Raw genomic sequence first — 21,319 nt, forward strand, 5'->3', positions numbered from 1 at the left:
CTCCAGTAAAAATTTCAACAGGTATTTATTGCTCCTTTATGTAAACAGTACTCTGGACAATACAAGTGATTATACTCTCTGTCAGCCCTGTCAGAAGGGAGACAGTACAGTTTTGGACGAGGTTCTATAGCATACACATTGAATTTACAGGTTTATTTGACTAGATGGAGACAAAATGATTAAAACAAGCAAATAAACAGAGAAGAACCCAGTTGGCTACTGTGAAAGTCAGCATACCATTTCATTTAAAGATATGGGCTGCGAGGATAAAATACAGAAAATTGACAGGTCCGTGGTGCAACAGGCTCCTCACAACCCCAGAAGCTTCACAGACACCCCCTAAACAAAACCAAATTCCCCCCCTCCCTCCCCTGCAGAAGCCGAAGGGGTTTCACTGTAAAATCAACACTTCGTAGAGACTTTAAAATACACTGTGCCCTTGTAGGTCCTCATGGTATGGAAGAGCAGTATCTCAGGAGAATCCTGGACCTGGGCACCAGGGGTGGCAAACCACGCTACGCATCCCTGGGGGTCATCCCTTTCACTCACGGGCACTGTTGCTCACACGCTGGAAAGGGCAATAGCACATCACTTTTGCAGTAATGAAATTTTAATTAAAAAAAAATATCACATTGCCAAAATCATCTTCATGCCACTATTACATTCTGGCTCCTAATTACATACCATTACATTCCACTATTGTTGAAATAATACAATGTCAGAATATATTGTCAAATAATTAATTAAATGCGTGGTAAGGGGGGAAAAAAAAAAAAAAGAAGGGGCAGAAAGACCTGGAAGCTCACGTATGGCCAGATTGATGTGTCATCACTTGATGCTGAGGAGTGGGCTGTAGAGAGTTCTGTGCATTAAATATGTAGCGGCTGCTGTGATTTTTGTCAAAATTTCCAGCCCTCAAATTTCTGCAGGAACAGGCTTAAAGCTCTCCCATGAGCAGGTTTCTCAGTGCCTTTCATTTGCAGCCAAGCTAGGCATAGGGAAAACGCATTTTTTTTTCTTACGAGGCAGACTACAAAAGGAAACCAAAGTTCTTGGCCAAAACTCCAGGGAGCATTCTGCCCCCCCGGGGTGAACAGATCGCTGCTCGTTATGGAGACCTGCACCCTGTGTGCCTGGCTCGGAGAAAGGAGTAGCACTGCTCCCGAAGGGGCTACCTCTATGGCCAGGGCATTTCCAACATTTTTACTAAACTTGATATGCCAACAAACTTCTTAGGAGATGGTGCATTGGTCATAGTCTTCTCTCTTCTCCTCTCTGCTTTTGTCGTGATCACAAGATGCTGAAAGGGGAGAAGTTAATCACAACAGGGAAGACATCTCTGTGTTGACAGCAGTCCCACCAAAATACAGGAGGAGTTGTCAGGTTTTTCTGAGGATGGGCTGAGGGAGGGAAGGTGCCAAGGTTGTCCATGGGCTTCTTGACACAGAGCCTCAGCTGCCCTGGGGTCTGATGGCAACAAGCATTTGGGGCCTGCTTGTTTCACTTTGAGATAACCCCTTCTAGGATTCAACATGGGAAATTCCTCTTCCTTAGAAATAATCTCCATTGGACATTGAAACAGCAGAAATAATCAACCGAGGGCTGCGCCTTCAGAGAGAGGAAGGGCTTTATTCCCAGTGTTCAGATCCTGCATGTGCTGTGCAGCAATGCACCACCTGGAGTGCAATATATATATATATATATATTTTTTTTTTTTTTTTTTTTAAAGCATGTGTTTTTTCTTTAAAAACATTTTTCGGACAAAATTATGAAGTTAGCTCTCAAACAGTAAACCACACTATATCTCCTTTCTAATGTCTCTTTTTAAATATACACCAGGGAACAACTCTCATAACTCACTCGACACACACTATCTTATGAGTTATAGGTCAGTCTTCTACGCGCAGAGCGTGTGTTGCACTTCTACACACCATTATGAATTTTCCATCCCTCATCATTCATATCGTGTCAGAATATCTATTACAAATCCCTGTTTGCAAGAAGGGCTTCTATTTTCCCCTTTCATTTTATCACTGCTCTTCAATTTTCTTCTGGACACCAGCTTGGCATGCTGGCAGTACCGTGCTGGCAGTTTCTGAGAAAAAGTCATATTCAAAAATCATATGTCAGGGCCATAACGGCACTTCCAAAGAAATATCCTTTTTTAACTAATAGGTGTAGTGTATAAAAATGAATTAGACACAATTGTGTTCTGATTGCCAAGTTCTACCACCCAGCTGCTAACTACTGCAACCATCTTGTAAAAAATAATAATCTGGAAGTCTACATGATGTCTGATAATTCTTTCTGCCGTCCTAAATCTTTGGAAGTGTTGAGTCATCTTGAGAAAAATGTCGACAATCATTTTTCACAAAGGCTCGAGCGTGGATGAGGCTCAAACTAGAATCTTGTGTGAGGGATTTAGAGCTGAGGGGAATTTTCTGACAAATAGTTCAGCCGTCAAGAACAGCGTGAGGACTGGCCAAAATGCTTGACAATTGCTAGATTTCAGAAATGCTTTTCCCTAAATAACTAAAAAAGTTTAATTTCTATGTAAAATTACTATTTTAACATTTCTGAAATGCTATGCTTTCATTTTCTTCTCTCAAAAACATTATTTTGAAATAAGCTTGTATCTAGTGCTGTAATAAAGCTGCCCAGGCACTTTCTGGAGTGAGGTAAGCTAAATGAAACCATTAATCCTGAAAGTATTTTTTTTCATTTTTCTGAGAAAACGAACGCTTTTTTTGTTGTTGACCTATATGATTTTTTTATTGTATCCAACAAAATATCAATTACCCACGCTGATTCAGAAGTTAATTTAATTCAGTTTGCAAAGTACCAAAACTAGCTTTGGTTTGAGTTTCATCTGCATCCACAAAACATACTGGCTTCCTTCATTTTTTCCCACTCACTGGCTGTTAATTGAAGCTTTCTGTGAAATATTTTTTTCTGTCATCAGCTGTCAGACTGCCATCCATAGGAGCAAAGTTCTATACCACAGCAGCGTTGTAAGGAAGTGTTAGTATGAACCAACTGGGCAGGAAATGGATTCTCAGATTGTTACGTGACTGAAATTCAAGGTTTTGGTCTTTTGGTGTTTTTTTTTTTTGTTTTGGTTTGGGTTTTTTTGTTTGATTTTTTTGATTTTTTTTTCAAAATCACATTGGAATTAAGACCACTTGCTCAAATCTGCTCCATTATACAACTAGCTGGTTTGTATGTTTGAAATTTATGATTATCTGATACATCTGGTCTAGTGGGAGGTCGCCTGGTCTAGTGGGAGGTGTCCTTGTCCACGGCAGGGGGGTTGGAACTAGATGATCTTTAAGGTCCCTTCCAACCCAAACCATTCTGTGATTCTGTGATTCTGTGATCTGATACTGAGTTCTCAGGAACTGAATTCTACATAGTTTCCTAGAAAATCTGCCTACAGCCTCCACCTTCGAAAAAATGGCATTAAGTATCATTTAACTTGCCAATATTTGATGTCAGATCGAGTCCAATCAAAACAATCATTATTTCAGAAGTACTTTTGGGTGTGGAAATAAAATATGCAGGACTTAATATTGACAGAGCTGTGGTTAATTATCGGTTCGATATTTAAGTAAGAATAAGCCCTACAGATAATAACATGTTAATTTAGTACAACTGCAAATAATTTGTGTCTATATTATGCAATATATGTTTAAAAAGTCATATATGCGAGGGATGACATAACTTCTAAAGAATTCAATTTACTCACTAGTAACAATGTTAATGGTCCAAATGTGGATCTCCTAAACGAAATATATTGGGCTAGTTTCATCATCAGTGTCACTCTAGTAAAACTGGTTTCATTAGCAATTAATTTAGCCCACTATTTTACCTTCAAGGCAAATGATTTTTTACTGATAAGAGAAAATACTTCAGATGTACGTGGTTTATCAGGCACTTAAATATTTTTAGTGCACTGAAGACAGCCTAGATGGCTGATGAAAATACTGAATAAAATAGGCAAAACGTAGGAAACTGACAATAAAGACCTTTGAAATATGTAAATATCTTTCCAAAAGTTCTATAAACCTTTAGACTATCTCCAGCAGAGTCTTTATTAGTCTAAAGAAATCATTCTGTATTTTTCCATATACTACTATCCTCACACTAAGAGCAGAAGAGTTTTTACTGTTCCAAAGATGCAACAAACAGCCCTCACTACATATTTTTATAGATGTCTCATGCTTGAAGTCTATATGCAATTTAAAGCAGTTCCAGGGAAGAATCGCGAGTGAACAAAAGGTCTGCCAGAATTTTCTCATCCATACTTTCTCCAACTCTTCCTTCTAGCTGAACACCGAAGCACACGGACTTGCTCTCCTTATTACCAGGATCATTAACTAGTATGAAATAGGACTCGTCCTATCAAGACCGGTACCAATTTATTATCAGGCTGTATTCTGTCACTCTATTTTCTAGTGAGAGATCTTTGCGTAAGTACATTTCCCAACACCCTAAGAGACCAAAAGTAAACAAACCTGTGATTATTCTCATTCAATGGGAAACGGGAAATGGAGGCAAAGAGATTCCCTGCTTTTTCCGAAACTCCACTGTTCAATCAGATCCAGAACCAGGGAAGGCAACTCCAGGTGCCGACTGGGAACGCATCGGCATTGACTCAGACGTACCTGTGACCCAACACCTTACACTATTCAGCCTCTACTTCACCTTTGGAGCCTGTGCTAGGAAGAAATTTTAAGTGAAAGAAGGCTGAAGACAAGGTGGGAAGGTGAAAAGGTGCCGAAACAGTATCCTTCTCTGTACAACAATATCTCTTCTATCAGGCACAGCAGAGCTACTGGAGCAGAATATGTCAACATTTAAGAGTCTCATTCTCTGGCAAATACGCACTCCTGCTTGAAACGGGGCAAGTGGGTTTTACGTAAAGAACGCATTTATTCATCTGTGAAATGTTACAAATAAAAAATAAAATTGGACCGGACGATTTGAATTTCTTCCAGAAGAACCCATAACATTTGACCTATTTTGGTGTTTTAAATCAAAATTTGATTATTTTAAGCTATGTGTGAGAGATCATTCATTCCTAACAAGGATTTGTTATATTGCTTGTTTAGAGGAGGATTAAATAAACTTTTGACATGCTGGGACTGCTAACTCTTGACGTTCTTTACTGCTATGCTCACGCAGTTATTAACTCCTAACAGTCTTTGGTTTGGGCTGTAATTGCTTCTTCCATTTGTTCTCGTGAGATCTGAAACTGCGCTCAGAAGTGCCCTTTAAATACTCGGTTTTGTTGGAGTTTATCCCCTGTTCTTGTAAAAGTCGTGACAATTCGCTGCTAATTATTCTCAGGGGATATGAAAAAAATACACTTCAGCAGATGTATGAAGCAGCATCAGATAGATGCCTTCTGCACCCCTCCTTGGGACCACTGGGGCTGTGTGTGGGATGCCAACTGCAGCTGGGGTGATGGTGCCCGACCATCTGTCAGCCGGGGAGGGGGTCTGCTGCCGGCACAGTGCTCCGAGTGGGGATCGGGTCTGCTCCCGGCTCAGCACCAGTATGGCTCTGCGACTGGGCTGGCAGGCACACCCAAAATCAGCCAAAGCCAAGCACTGTGCTGAGAGGTATCCTTCCTCACAGTGAGAAGGGATGGGTGAAAACTGGCTTGGAGGAATGCCCATGCCCTCCAGGCTGCTCTGGGGTCTGGTGGCTTGGGGATGAGGGGGAGAGGTGCCCATGGCTTGCAACACCCACCCTGCACAGGCCTTGGGGCTACTTCAGCTTCTGAAGCAGATGAAATACCAAGTATGGAGACTTTTCCAGCTCTGAGACTGATGAAGGGTTAGTTGGGGGCAAGCAGCCCTTCTCCACTCAGGTTCCCTCCCCGAGGAGTGTCAGGGTGATGCTCGGGGCTGGGGCAAGGGACACAGTCACACAAAGCCTGAAGAGCAAGTGGCAACGACACGGGGGGCTTGAAAAGGTCGAAGACCTAGGTGAAAGCACACTGAAATTAGTGCCTAGATATTTAGCAACAAATGTGGATATTTAGGACTGAAACCCGGGCCACAGCCCTGTTTTGGGGGTTCAGGCACAACACAAGTGTCTTGGGAGTGGGGCACTCCAACAGCTTTGATTCAACACCACTCCTGAGGTACGGATGCCCTCCAAAACCCAACAGCGAGAAGAGGTAGGCCAGCAGGTGCTGGGACACCCCGCGGCCATCACCCCTGCATGCTAGCAGAGTGACAGCAGCCACGCTGGTGCCCAGCTGCTCTCCATCCTCCGAGGACTGTGCCTCATCTGCTGGGCAAAGATCGAAACCCAGGAAGGAATAAGGAGGAAAGTACTAGCAAGAGCGCACTTTGTGTTTTTAATTATCAGCATCTTTGGTGCTCTTCAAAGACGGTGGTGCTGCCGTATCACGTTAGCTCCTTGTATAGGTAATGAATGGGAGCTGCATACTGTGAGCATTAGAGCATCAACCTCAAAGAGGTTTAGGGGAAAAAAAAAAAGTATTATAAGCACTGAAAAATAAATATATGCCGCCTGGGACATTCAAGTATGTCTCTTCTTCAGAATGCTGATTAATGTTGCATCAAATCACAATAAAAATAGCCCCTAAGGCTCATTTTTCTATTTGTAAAAGGGTAATAGTGATTAGCTTTACCAATGTTTGTAGCAGGCTTTGAGGGGGGTTGTGTGTTCAAAAGAAATACTAATGACCTGAGGAGGTCGTTAGTTTGGAGATATTCTGCTGGACCGGCACCAAATGTCCTATGACACTTTCTGCCTAACAAATCATACAGCAAAGAGTGGACTTTCATCTGCACACGCTTCAGGCATATTTGAAACTACTTAAATGATTATAATTGCAAAGTAATTTTATTCCACTTTTTTATAGCAGTTTCCATGCTCTGCCAAAGGCAAGACCGGGGGGCCCTTGAAGGACAGGAGGCTGCCGAGAGGGTTATGTCTTCTCCACTTCCCTGCACCACAGGACTCACATCATCTCAGCAAACACCCCATCACACAGGACCACCACAAGCCCCACCAACAGGCAGCGAACCCCTGATTTATACCACTGGTACTTGGTCTCAGCACCTGATGAGGTGCTAACTATAGCAGGTCTGTGTGACACGACTATGGTCCTAGAGGTAATTTCCTACACCTTATTACCACATAATAATGGCCTCTTAACAACCAGGCTAATCAAGAATTAATGAGGCACTAAAACATTTTAAGGAACAATGAAGGATTTAAAAATTTCTCTTATGTGTTTTATTTAAAAAGCAATTCGTTTAACTGTTACTGCCCTTACTTTGGAATCATATAAAGTCTTGGTACTTATCAAATGTATCTGCCGAAAGGTTTCATTCATTTATCAGTTATTTACTTATGTGGGGCTGCACATAACCACAGAACTGAAGGAAACCTAAAAGGAGCAGAACCAGATTTGGGTCCCATCCACCTCCCTCATTTCCATCCATCCATCTGTCCGTCCGCTCAGGAGCTCCCCTGCTCTCACATGGGAAGCCTCTTCCTCTGACGATGAAGTGCAACACCAAAAATAGAGTGAAGTCAGCCCAAATTAACACAACTGCCCCAAAGGGATTTTGCATTATCTCTGGAAAGCTAGAACCATCTTTTTTTTTTTTTTTTTTTTTTTTTTCAGGAAGGGAGGGTGTACTTTAATGGGGGAGCCATCCTTGACGGAAGTGTTTGAGAAACTCAGAATGAAATAAATGGGGAAAAAAAAGTAGGGATAATTTATGCTAGCAAAGGATTTCATATCAGTGACTCAACACTGAATTAAAGCCTGAAAATACGTGCCTTTACCATCAGACTGGAAGGGATAATCGAAACACAAACACGTTCAAATTTGGCTTATTTTTTAAAACTTCCTTTTCTGGTGAAAGGATGGGGCATATATCCTGGTTTGCTGAGAAAATCCCCAAATAGATCATTCTGTGACAGATAACTGTTATGATTATTAATTCCACTGCTGACATTGAAATTAAACTGATTCCCAACATAATGGATGAGTAAATAGCACATCTGAAATTCTCGAATGCTTCCACATTTCCTATGCAATCACAAAAAGAGAACTCCCTCATTAAATAATACACTGACAGAAAAGGTAATTTGATTAAATAAACCTATCTGCCAATCATGCTGAAAGTTATAAAAGGAAAGCATTTTGTAGTTAGGTAAAACTTTTCCCCAGAATAATCTTTTTTCTCTCTCTCTCTCTCTGTTTCTTGGTGATTCTTAAAAGAGAAGTAATGGAAAACTATGTGCCCCAAAGGAAGATCAGGGCAATACCTGGGCACCTGACAAAGGAGCTAAAAGTTAATCCTAAGCCCAGTGATTTACCATGAAGCAAAGATGACATGACAGAGGAATCAAGGAGAAAGCAGCAGGCGACGAGGCACATGCACTACTAATCAAGGAACCTGAGCTACTGTGAGTATATCTGTGTACCCCTTGTTACATGTATCTCTATTTCTTTCCTGTTTTTCAGGAGACATGGGGACATGTTTTGTGGGGCAGAAGGGGAGGGTCAGCAGACGAGAAAAGCAAGGAGAAATGAGGCTGCAGGTGATGAACCTGACAAAACCCAGAGATGGGACTTTAGGAGAGCAGCAGAAAGGGTGCAGCAAGAAAGAAAAAGGAAGGAAAGAAAAGCAGAAGGGGTGGTGGATGGCATGGGATGGGACGGACAGCAGGTAACAGGACATCGAAAGAGAAATCAGAAATCATCCTGTGCATAGGGTCTGAGGTGCCCGAGGACACCCTGAGAGCAGGCAGGGATGTGGAGCTGCAGAGGTGCTCCCCAGGGTTTGTGTTACCAGGCTCCCCTCTGCCCCTGCCAGAGACGCCCCCCCACCAAAGCAGCAAAGGCATATTCTCCTGTAGCAGCAAATGTGGCCGCACATTACCCAGATGCATTCCAACAAAGGTGGGGTTAATTTTTTGTGCTATTTAATTTCACCAGCTCTGTGGGCTGGGGAGAGGGGAAGAGTTGTGTAACATGGTATGATGGGTGGAAAGTCTCCGAACGTCACTGTGTCTGGTGGCCAAAGATGGGAACGGGGCCTTGCGGCTGCCTCTGCTTGGCTTTGGGAGGCAGCAGCTTGTTAGGACATCAAATACTTAATTAACTGAGCTGCAGAATTGCAGGATAAGATTGATGCAGTTGCTTCTCTGTTGGAAACCAAGAGTGTCAGCCTGGACCGCTCTGTTCTTGGTGAGTCTTTAAAGCTAATGCAACTCATAGGGAAGATGTTCTTTGAAAAGAAACAGAGATTTATTTGGATAAAACTCTGACTGGATGACAAGTGCATGCAAAGAAATAAGATGAGATTTTAATTTTTCTCAAGTAGAAAAACATAAGCAGCTTGAGCAAGAGGTATTTGCTTTCCAGCTAGGCACCAGGGCTTTTATGTTCTTCAGGGGACAGAAAGAGTTGTTCTTATAGTGAATTCATAGCTCTGCAACGTCATTGAGCAAAATGAGATCATGCTAAAGACGTACTTGGCCACTTCTGTTAGATAAAAATAAATCAAAATCATTTTAAAAGGAGGGATGTTGCTTTTTATAATCTCCATAATGCCTGGAGATGATGGTTATTAAGTCATCCACCTACCGTGGTCTTAAGAAAATATATGCAAGTTGGGAATAAAATTGATATTTTAAGTCCTTCTACCAATCTAACCTTCCCCATCCAGCTTTGTGCCCACCTCTCATTGTTTATGTATTATATATGTCTTTGTATTTGTTTAGTCTTGTCACATGTAATAATGAAACTCCTAAAATCCTATCTAGCTGACAAGTCATCTGTTACTATAACTCTAATCTTCCCCCTGACTGGCTCCAGAGCTGGACATTTGGTTCCTGACTCCGGTCTACTCAGCATCAATCACAGGAGGCTGCTGTGGGTACTCAGGGCTCCTTATGTTAGCATGCTCGCTGGAGAGTGGTATCAGCCAACCACTCCTAGATAGCACTGAAACGTGTGGGAAAGGCTCAGGGAGGGGTTTCTTTCTCTTGAAGACAAAGCCTGAAAAGATAAAGCTCTTCAGAGGAGGAAAGGACACCCTTCCCAAGTGACCGCCTGTCTCCTGGTCTCGGAGCTGGACTGCTTGGTCACCGGGGCTGCACTGGGATTACTGCACCGTGGGATGCAATGGTCGGCGTGCCAGCGGCAGCTGTGAGGGATGGGGAGAAGAAGCAGACCTCCACACTGACAAACACAGGTTCCTCTTTTTTTTTTTCCCTTGGTCTTTCCATGTGCAGTCACTCTGTAGCAGGCCATTTTTTCAACATATGTAAGTCATCCTGCTTTACTGAGACTGCTCACAGTAAAGCACGCCGCTCAGGGGGAAATGTTTTTTAACTGAACTGGAGATGGGCAGCATAGCAAAAACACGAGTCTAGGTACCCACAGGAACTCTTGGTCTTTCAAACAACAATAATGCTGAAAGAAGTCCTGCTGGAAAGCATCATGCTTGTCTAGAATTATTTGCGAGGCTAAAACCTTACTCTGTGATGGCAGAAGAGCCCAGGGTTTTTTAACAGTTTGTGGCAAAAGGCTTCATCCTTTCTTCCACAGAAGTCTACAGAAACGGCTGTTGCTTACAGTGATTGCAAGTATTAAAGTTTGTGTCTCATATTACATTTATTGCATAAGTTATGGGGAAAACATGTGGATTTTACATGAGCAGCCACATGAATTTTTTCTTAAGTCCAACAGCGAAAAACAGTGCAGACCAGAGTGACGACAAGTTATTTTTGAGCTTATGTTCTGTGATGTTCTGGGGTTCCCAACCAGACCTTTTCCTCACTCTTTGTTGTACAGGGCCTCCATCTGAACTACATCAAGGCAGGTCGCGTGTCTGGGATGCCTGCCTCGACTCCCTAGGGGACTTCAGGACAGAAGGCCCCCTCCACCCTCCCAAATTTCAGCCATTATAAATGGCACAAAAATTGGTCATCAAAGAAGGTACAAAAGGGCAATTTGCTCATCCTTTGTCTGCATCATGCTATTAAATACCTTTAAGATATTATTTGTGCTGACTTGTCTGCTTTGCTTTGATAGTAGGAAAGCTGATTGTGAACGTATAGGATTTTCACCCATAATTGCACTAAATTCTAATAGAATTAAACACTTTATAAGTCCACACGCTTATCAGGTAACAGATCAGTTCTGTGTTAATTTAGTATACCTGATCTATTGCATCTCCTGGAGCGTATCCCTGATTTAATATGTCAAGAGATTCCTTCTCTCTACCTACAATTGCTTACAGTTTATGCCATGAAAGGGAGAATCAGCACAAATGAATCCTGACAAAATATCTTACAAAACTAATAAAAATCAGCATGCAGCAATGCCAGCTATAACCGCACTATTTTGCCATAAAAGGTCTGTGGGCCAATCAAACCATTTTTATTTTTTTTCTTGGAAAAACTTAGCTTTTATCTTTGTAAGTCAGTGGTACAGTTGCCTTGATTTTGGAATGATCTGTAAGTATAACCTTTTCGAATTTCAGGAACAATATACCTCATCCAAACCTTTGTCCTGATTCATCTCCAGCTTTGATAGCTTCGGTGTGTCACCCTGCTTGCTTGTCAAATCTATCATCAATTCTAAATTGCCAATAAATATATTCCACATCTCTTATGGGAGATGAAGCTTGCCTGCATGCTAAACAAAGAACAGAATGCACAAAGCCAAGATACACACCAAGATATAATATTCTCCCTCTTAAAATACCGCAGGTGAAATGATAATGTGGAAATATTCTTACCCTGAGGAAGGCAGACTCCAGTTGTAGCTTAGCAAATCAAAGACCAGAAAACTTGCTTGCAATAACATCCTAACAAAGCCAAAGATTTTTTTCCCTCAGTTAAAAAATATCCACACACTGACATTCAAACCAAATCCAGAGATTAAGGCAGAAGAAGTTAAATAATTTGTTTAGTTAGGTATGAAAAGTAATTTGTCATGAAACTGTCAGCTTGCTACTATAGAGGTTTAAAAAAATCACAGCTATTCATGGCTGAACAGTGGGACTTTTCCACACACGAAAATTCATCATCATTTCGGGTTTCAATATCTTTTTGTATTTTGCATGGCAAGTAAAAAGTTGTCCACCAAGCTTGAAAAGTCTCTTTTTTTTTGAGTTGGTCACTCTGTGGGAGACACAGGCTTTTCTTTAGATTCCCTTAATTTGGTCTTCATAGTTGCAAAATAAGTTAAAAGCAAAATGAGGGAGCTTCTCATTCAAAACCTCACTTTCTTGTAATTAAAAAAAAAAATAAAATTTGTGTATCAACAAATAGAAAACTAAGGCACTTCAAATTCCAAAATCTTTCCATTCCTGGACGAGCTTTAGTGTTCAAATGTTAATAGGATGCCTGCATTTAAAAAAAAAAAAAAAAAAAAAAAAAGAAACACCATAAAAAAACTTGGCCTGTATTCAGGCTCAAGAGTCTGTGAAACAGACTTTTTCCATAGTATGACCTCAGTCTTAGGATTTCTCTTTTGCAAAATGTTAGTTATTTTTCTTGGCAGGTGGCCAGAACCCTGTATCTCTCTTTCTCCCCCTCTCACCCTCCTCCTCTCCCCACCCTCCAGGCACACACACACACACACACACACACACACACACACACACACACACACACACTCCTCTTGTCTTTTCTATCACCCCAGGACAACGTAAACCCCCCGCCCTTTGGCTGATGGGACATGGTGACGGTATGGGGAAAAAAAAAAATCAGGTTATGAGAGCCTGGAAGTATCAAACGCTCCCGATCGCCTTTCTCATCTTTTGGACCCATTTTATTCTGTTTCCCTGCCTAAAATCCCTCCGTGAAGCTGGCAGCCCCCCGCACCCAGCCGTGGTGGTGCCCCCCGCCGAACATCAGCCCCAGAGGGTTTCAAGTTGCAGTGGTTTTTGCCCAGGGTAGAGGACTTCCAAAAAGTGTTACCTCGGCAACCAGGAATTTTAGCCCAGCAAAAACACCACCGCGCACATTGCGACTCCAACGTGCGAGAGGCTGAGCTTCCATTTATCATTTTCTTCGGAGGAAAAACATGGAGAGGGGTCGGTGGTGCCTGCCTTCCTGGCGGCATTTCCGACGACATAGACTTCTTCCCAGGTATTCGCATCCCCTGATTTTCCTGGCAACCCCTCTTTAACCACCGCGTTCAGAGCTAATATATAATACATTCAAAATTCTCAATTAGTCCCTTACAAACGACAAAGTCCAAGGAAAACAGCGCCTAAGAGAAAAATAATACGCTTCTCGTGCAATACAGGAAAACATTTCCTCAAGTATGACAATATTTTAACCAGTTAAATTGGTCAGTTTTATTCTAAGTGATGCTAAATGTTACAGGAACATTTTTTACTTGGTATAAAATCAGGAATAACGCTCACCACTACACTAAGTTTTCCAATGGGACAAACCCTGATGTTTCGAAGCAAGGGCATCTCCTGCGTTAAACCACGTTCCCCTTCAGCTTGGAGCCAAGGGTGGCATCAAAATGAGGGCAGCTTCCCGTGGCTAATTATTTTTCTCTCTGGCATGCAGAGTACAGGTAGATAGTAAAGGTGAAGGTGCTCAACAAGAGAGTCTGGATCAAGCGGACTTCATAAATAAAACTCTGTGCTGAGCCCTGCAGCAATATGGGTGGTTATCTCAAGCTATTGGCTATATCTGGTAAAAGAGAGGACTAGCATTTAAAAATAAGACAGCGAAGGCCCTATCTCACCCCATGTAAGTCAATCACAGAACTTGCCTGGACCTCAGTGGTGTTTTTATTCAGCATCCATCTACGCCTGTTCCTGTAGACATCTCAGATAAAGCTTCTTTTTGTCTGACTGGAACTCAACAGAAGCTAAATTTTGAACCAGGAAAACCACAGCTCCAATTAAGGTCAGATTGGGCTTCCAGGTGTTTTCTTTCTAAACCAAACAAATAAACCCCATCTCATCTGCTTTCATGGGCATCATGTTTTTAAGGTCTTTTTATATGACTTTATATGGTTTTAAAAGATTTTTCACTTGTATCATCTTCGACTGCAATGTATCTGTAATTTTTACATGGCAAAAAAAGTCACCAATAATACCAGTCCATTCTTCCACCTTAACTTTGCTAAGCCTCAAAGACACATTCAGTCAAGAACTGTGTGAGCAAGCATCTTCCAAGAAAATGTCTTTATAGCATTTGAAGAAGAGAAATTTATTGGGATCAACTTACAATACTTTTTGTGAGCTGTCAGCAGCACTGTACACCACAAATCCAAAAAGTCTGTGCTCAGGAAAGGTTAGGAATTGGCAGGCAAGGTTCACATCAGCGTTGTGACAATACCACAGTGGCTCTGATGCATCCTACAGGTGAAATCACTTTGTTTCTTCGAGCGGGCAGTTACAGTGGAATTATATTTTTTTAACGGTCTATATATTTAATACACAGAGAAACGCTCTGTACATGGGCTGAGGGCAATTCTTCAGGGGAAAGGGCAGAAAAAAAGAACTTTTTCATGGGAATTTGAGAGCTGAGGAGTGCGTTTTAAAATTTTAGCTGTTCTTTTTGGACTGGCTGAGCAGAGTGACAGTCTGGCACTGTTCGGCGTTAGCTCTGCGAGCCGAGGCTCAAGTAAACAGGTGGAATAGTGCAATGAAGCCAGCCTTCTTCTTCTGCCAGCAACTTGGTTCATGGATAAACACCAGACTTTCACTTCTACAGTCTTCAAGACCTCCATCGCGCTGAAAAACACTGCCTTCATTCATCATAGTAAGGCATTTCCCCCCCCCCCTTTTTTTTTTTTTAGAATGGACTGCAAGGCTTTTCTCAGAAACCTCACAGACACACGTTAAAAGCCATCGATGCACTGGTGTTTTCAGAAACAATACATCTCAAAAATTAACTTAAAGGATATCTTTTCATATTGTCTACCACCCCTTGCAAGCTGTGTTTCTGGGCAGAAGAGGGTCATCTGTGGCTCATGAACAGGTTGATATGTTCATGATGGCCCTCAATAGAGCCCATGGAGTTACTAAAAGAGCTGTCTCCAAACCATCGGCCAATGCATCTGCTGCAGATGTCCTTGCCTTCTAAAATGCCCACAGCTTGAGCCACGGAAGACTGTTTGGAAAGTTGCCCTGGTGCCTTAATCTGAGAGCTAAAAGTGGATTACACCCCATAAAAGTTTGGGCAGCCCTTTTGTTGGAACTGACTTCAATGGTTGCATGGATTTTCACCCTTTCCTTTGTCCTCCAGACCCATCTGTTAGCTATTTTCTGGTTCAATTGACTTGACCCATCATGGTCCTTTTGGCAAACAAACAGAAGGATATCAAAGATGTACCGCTGGAGGGGTTTTTACCTCTGCAGCTTGCATGCTTTGCCCCTTCCCTCTCTCCAGTTCAGCAAGACAAAAGACAAATCCTGCTAGTTTAAATCGGGTGACCCCTGTCCCAAGATTGAAACTCTGGGGGGAGGATGGGGGTGTGGTGACGGGGCAGGGGCTGCCCGTGCTCAGCCGGTCTGCGGGCACCTGGGAGAGACAGCAACTCGCGCTCTCCCCTTCTCCCTACCCCTGGCACTCCTCAGGACATTTACCACTTACTACCCAAGTCTGTCTTTAAAAACTTAAACTACCGCTCATTTCCTCTACTGTTCTGGGTGAGTAATCCTTAGCCATTTTTACAGAACATTACATTTTTCAACACTTGAAGCAAATATTAATGAGATAGTCTTCATGGCGGTCTAATTATTATTTTAGATGGGGGAAAGCCAAGGCTAACTTTAAATAACTTGCACCAGGCCCTTCGGTGAAGTGAGGTGGGATTGAGGCTCCTCTTCCAACTGCGCTGCTCCATCAGGTTGCAGTTGTTGCCTGAGAGACTTAAGTCAAGACCACACGTCAGCCAGATGTGAGAGGCCAAGCTCCCTGGGGACTAAGAGCGGGACGGTGCCTTGGCAGCACTCGCTCAAGCTCATCTCCTGTGTTTGAGAATGGCACTCTCTGTTCTCTGGAGGCACCTTGTAACCCCTCTGCCTCAGTCTTCCCATCTGCGGAAGTGGAAACCAGCAGGAGGTTTTGGCTCTTGAATAAGTAGCTGTGAGTCACTCTGAAGATGCGAGGGGCAAGACAGAAGACAGGAAGAAAAGGCAAGAAACCCACAGGCGACGCTCACGCCAATATAGACGCGGGTCGCATCAGGCAAGAACAACACTGACATTGCTCTGAGTACCCGTTTCCTATTTCCTTCCTCAAGGAGAATCAGGGTGATGAGAATGATGAGCAGCTGCTGGATGGGCGAGAGACTGTAGCACTAATCTCTGCAAACTGGCAGCTTGGAAGCTGCTGAATTTAGTACTGTTAATGAAGATCCCCCTGAGCAAACTATTCTCCAAGTGATGCTGGGGACCGGTGCAGGGAAGGAACAGAGCCAACATCTATTTCTGCCTGGCAAAAGCAAACAAACACACGCACCGAGATGGCTGCGATTCTCAGGGAGTATTAGCAAAGGACAAAACTTGCATAACTGCCATAAATTATAAAAGCCTCCCTCAATCTTGGTTAATTCCCTTGTAAAAAGGGAGGGAAAAATCTGGAGCAGCTCAGCATGAAAACAATTGTGGGAGGGATAATAAAGAGACAGCACCGAGGTATCTAGTTGCTAGCCCTGATATCATTAAGTAAGTGCACTAGAAATGTCGAGGTAAATGCAGAGCAGTGAATCACAGTCAGGCATGATTAACCTTGGGTAGTCTGAACTGGAAATCATTTACAAACACCAAGGTACTGAAGAACATCACAACAGACAGTACATCGAAAGTCATCCCGAGAGCGGGAGTCTTGCCGAGGGCTTTGTGTATATATTTGTGCCATTTTTGCATCATTGTCATATTTTGCAGGCGGGAGGATGGATGACGTCAGACCCCCCGGCTCAGGGAGGAGTTTCGCTGGCACTGCAAGGTCCTATGAAACACGTGCATTGGTTGGAATCACTTTTCCTTGCACAGAAGTTTTATAAAATTAAAAGTTTTAAGTGCAACGTTCCAAGGTTTATGGAAAGGATCTAGTTTTTGCCAAAGAAAGACTAAAATCCTGTATCTGAAATTATTAAAGATCAAAAGAGCACTCTTTCTCCATTCCTCCCCCACTCCCTAACACAGTCCTTCAAACTATAATTGGTAAAACTGGAAGAAGGATTTTAATAAAAATTAGGTGTTTTTAACAAAATCTGTGAAAGTTTTCTGACCATTGAAAGTTGAATCTTCCATCAGGAATCCAAAAGAAGAAAACATTGCTGGATATTTCTGAACAGTCCTAAAAGTTTAGAAATGCGCAGCAAAGCTGTAACCAGATGACCCACAGAGTGTGATATACATTAAGAGTACGACAACAAAAAAAACCCCCTTCAAATCCAGAATTCTCGTGGCTTTAAAAGCATTCAGTTACAAGGAACATGAATCAACTGCAGAGGACTCGAGACAGCTTAACACCTTTGTATTGTTTGCACCTTTTATTGCAATTCTTCAGTGCCAGTTCAGGCGATTACTGTGCATGCCGAGGTGGTGAAGGCCACAGGAATATTGCGCAGAAGGATACAGCTCTGCTCAGACTTCCTCCCTGCTTTCCCATCATTCTCATTCTCCTACATCCATCTCAGTTATCTCTAGCATTGCAATAACTGCCCTTATTTATCTGCCTCGTTAGGACGTTGCATCAATTAATGTGTGTCATCTAATGCATACCAGTTTCTTAATGTTTAATATTATTATCAGTGGAGAGCTATGTCATACCGAGTCTATCTAGGGAGTAAATGCATACAGGAAAAAAACCCCTATGCATAATGCTATTCAGAATGATGCACTTACGTACCCAAACCCTTCCACACAGACCACCACACGTCCTGCCCTCTAGATATCTATACTCTTGGAGGTTAGGGGTAGCACCTTTGGTCCCAGGGCTCCAGATCACAACACGATACCTGGGTTTGAGGCTCTGGAGCGCGGTGGACAAGGCAGGAGGAATGTCTTGAGGGGAGACTTCATGTAAATGCACAGTTCACGGGCACCTCACTGCCTGATTCAGGAGGGTAATCAACCTGTCCTTTGAAGCCGCATAAATAATGTTTGGGTGGAGGTAGTAAATCTGCACCAAGGATGAATTAACTGCCATTGAATCATATAAGCTTGGCTTGAGTGTGTGGCTTGTAACATGCCTGAGGAAAATAAAAAAGACATTTGCAAGAAAGAAACATTAATTTGCTCCTCCCGGTCTTTTCTGTTATTTTTATCTAGGCCAACATGACTTGCTTTGTGGGGTTTTTTGTTGCTGTTTGTTCCATTTTCACAAGGAAACACTGATTCACACTGAAACAAATCCACAGTCTGGCCCGAACGTGCCACCTCTCCTACATCAATGTCGCTCCTTTTTAGCGCTCCTGCCAGGAGATGCCAACTGGACTCCTTCAACACTCTCAGAGGAGGGACACCTCGCAAGAGGGCGCAGGCTTTTTTTACCCACAGGGACCCCTGGCAGCGTTCGTGCCCCCTCGCACACCTCTTCCCTCGCACACCCTGGGCACTGCCAGGGTCAGCCGTGCAACGTCGTGGTCTTCTCCATGTACGCAGGGGAAGAACAAGTCCATTACTGCAGATGGACCCAGGCACATGCGCTCACCCATCCATGTCTAGGCATGTCCTGCAGGTCCTTCCCAATGTGCATCTTGTGCACAGGTGAGAGCTCCTACATCCCCAAAAGAACAGGGAACATCTGTATTCATGACTGCCAGAGAACCGTGGATAAAAGTCTGTCCTAGAAGAAGGTGGAGAAGAAAAGAAACCCGGCGAAGGCCAACAGAAGGTAGCAGAAAGAGAACTGGGACGTCAGTGTGCACCTACATATCAATATGAGTTAATTTACTTCACTCTGACACTCAGGTATTCAGCCTTCTATTCACGAACACACACATTTTAGTTTACTAATAGTTTTTGCTCCCATTGCTCCCCCTTCTTTCTTGTTTCCAGTGTTTGACCTCTGGTTTTCTCTTCCACTGCTCTCAGTTTTGTATCTCTTTCTGAAAATTTGGTGTTTGCAGTTCCTTCTCCTCCTTCTTAAGATGTATCCCTCTCATTTTCTTTCTGCTCTTTTGGCACAGCACTTTCCGTTTTCCTTCCTCCCATCTCCTCCTTTCTCTCCTGCTTCCTTTTTCACACAAACAATTTATCTGACTAGAAGGGCTTCTGCTTCTTGAACACAGTCATTTATCAGTGGTAACCAGTCGTTTCTACTTCTAAAAATTGTCTGGGAACTAATATTTGCTGTGGGGTAGCCCTAGCATATAGTAACAATTTAAAGATAAGCATTATAAATATATTATATCTAGTAGACAGCACAGTTTCAGAAGATTGTATGAAGATCTGTTATTAGGCAACGAAGTTTTCACACCTAACCAGATTCTGGAGTCTGCTCTATCTAATACAGCACGCTATATGACACGGTATGCAGTCTCAAATCAAAACCATAAATATATTGGGGTATATCTCTGAATCCATACTCTGGGTTCAGAGATCTTACAGGGTTTTAAACTGATGAAGGAGAAGAAAGGAAAGTAAAGAGCGTTCCTCAGGAATAAAATACCATCGAACTAGAAAAAAAAAACTTTGGAGGATGGCTTATGTTTTACATATTGCTAAATATCAGCAAAAATAAATATGTTCATTTCTCCAAAATACCTCCAGATGGCATTAAAACCCTTCTTCTTTTGGTCTTTATTGCAATATTATTTTTAAAAATGATAATTATTAGAATCATTCTATTAACCATTCCCAGCAATCATACTATCAGAAGGCATAAGGCTGCTAATGCTTAATTCATTTAATAAGTTTGGCTAAATATGCTCACATACTGTAATTACATTCCACAACACAATCTGCAGGACAAGCCATTTCTTACACCACGTCAAAGCTTTTTCTAGATTCATTTCCAGAAGATTTTTAATGTGTATTTGCAGCAGAAATCAAAGCATCCCACAATAAATCACTGTTATTGTACCTCCTTCTGTGACTACTTTTGGCCATGTAACAAATGGTGACACCTTGCGAGATTTACATGATATAATGCTCTGAATTTAAATAACAGGAATCAGAAAACATAAATTATGGGCAAGATGCACTCTAAAATTCACATGACTGACTGTTACAAGAATTTCCCTCCCTCAAATGGGATTAAAAAGGTGAATGGTTTTGCAGAAATTCATAATGCTCCTGCCTGGTAGTTATTAAAGGAATTCACTTATCTAGCTCAGTTTGGGAGACTGATGCTATTTATTTATTTTTTTTAACTTGCAGCCCATCTGTTTCATAGACCGGTTTATGTTGGCAAAACAATTCAGTCCTTTGTGTACTAGAGTTAAAAATGGTAAAAGCTTCTATTGTTGCACTAGAGTGAAGGTGAACACTGATATATTACAAGTGCCTGTTCCTATCTATTTCTCGACTTCTTTTGTTAATTCAAAAACATCAACAAAATCGTGAGAGACCAGAGATAGCTGTAATTGGATTTCAAGTAATTCAGAGGTGAAGCTGCAGACTGCAGTCTTTTAAAATTACATCAGTACATCAAAGGCATATGTGACATGATGTTTTTTAGCAAGTGTGACAAACTCCGGCAGCATTAAGGTAATGTTGAAGTCAGGTTGTAAAGGCCAGCCTCGCACACCCACAAATACCATCTCATATCTATTCAGCGTGACACAGAGCCATTTCACTTGCAAAGATGTCTGACTTAGCAGCATGCAGAAGTTCTAGGAATAATTAATGTTTAGTCATTATCTAAAAAGCAGTTTTAAGAAAAGAATCAGTGAAAGAGCTTTATCTAATGAAAACAAACAAATTCTATTTTGCCCAACCAATCTGATAAAAACACAGCTGCCTTCTGCAATCTTAAACGCAAAAGTGACTTACGATGTATGGGTTGCGCTTTTCTCTGGACTCTTTGGCTCTACATCACTTTTCCCTTTAAAAGAGAAGAAGAAAATGGCATCAGAAATGGGTCAATACAGAAACTGCTCAGATGTGACACATCAACCCTTTATTCATTGCTAACACTGACCACTCTTGCCAGATGTGCAGACCGCTGCCAAGGCAATCACAGGGCTGCGGGGGCACTGCTGCACCATTTGCAAATGGGGAGTCAACCCCGACTTGACTTTTCTTGTCACTGACACGTGTACTCTGGAAACGTCAGGCAAGGAAACCCCACAAGAGAGGCTGCTTGAAGGACACAGGCT

The 21,319-nt window shown here is 42.3% G+C and overlaps 1 protein-coding gene across 2 annotated transcripts in view; it reads right to left on the reverse strand.

Moving 5' to 3' along the window:
* Positions 1-21,319, reverse strand: part of AFF3 (ALF transcription elongation factor 3) — a 339,067-nt gene that overhangs the window by 112,686 nt on the left and 205,062 nt on the right. For both annotated transcript variants that reach the window (XM_074609144.1, XM_074609140.1), the window contains exon 7: positions 20,994-21,045. In XM_074609144.1, the coding sequence (XP_074465245.1) occupies positions 20,994-21,045 (52 nt within the window). The remainder of the gene's footprint in view (positions 1-20,993; positions 21,046-21,319) is intronic.

The sequence above is a fragment of the Larus michahellis genome, chromosome 1, assembly GCF_964199755.1.
Source record: "Larus michahellis chromosome 1, bLarMic1.1, whole genome shotgun sequence".
Classification (NCBI taxonomy): domain Eukaryota; kingdom Metazoa; phylum Chordata; class Aves; order Charadriiformes; family Laridae; genus Larus; species Larus michahellis.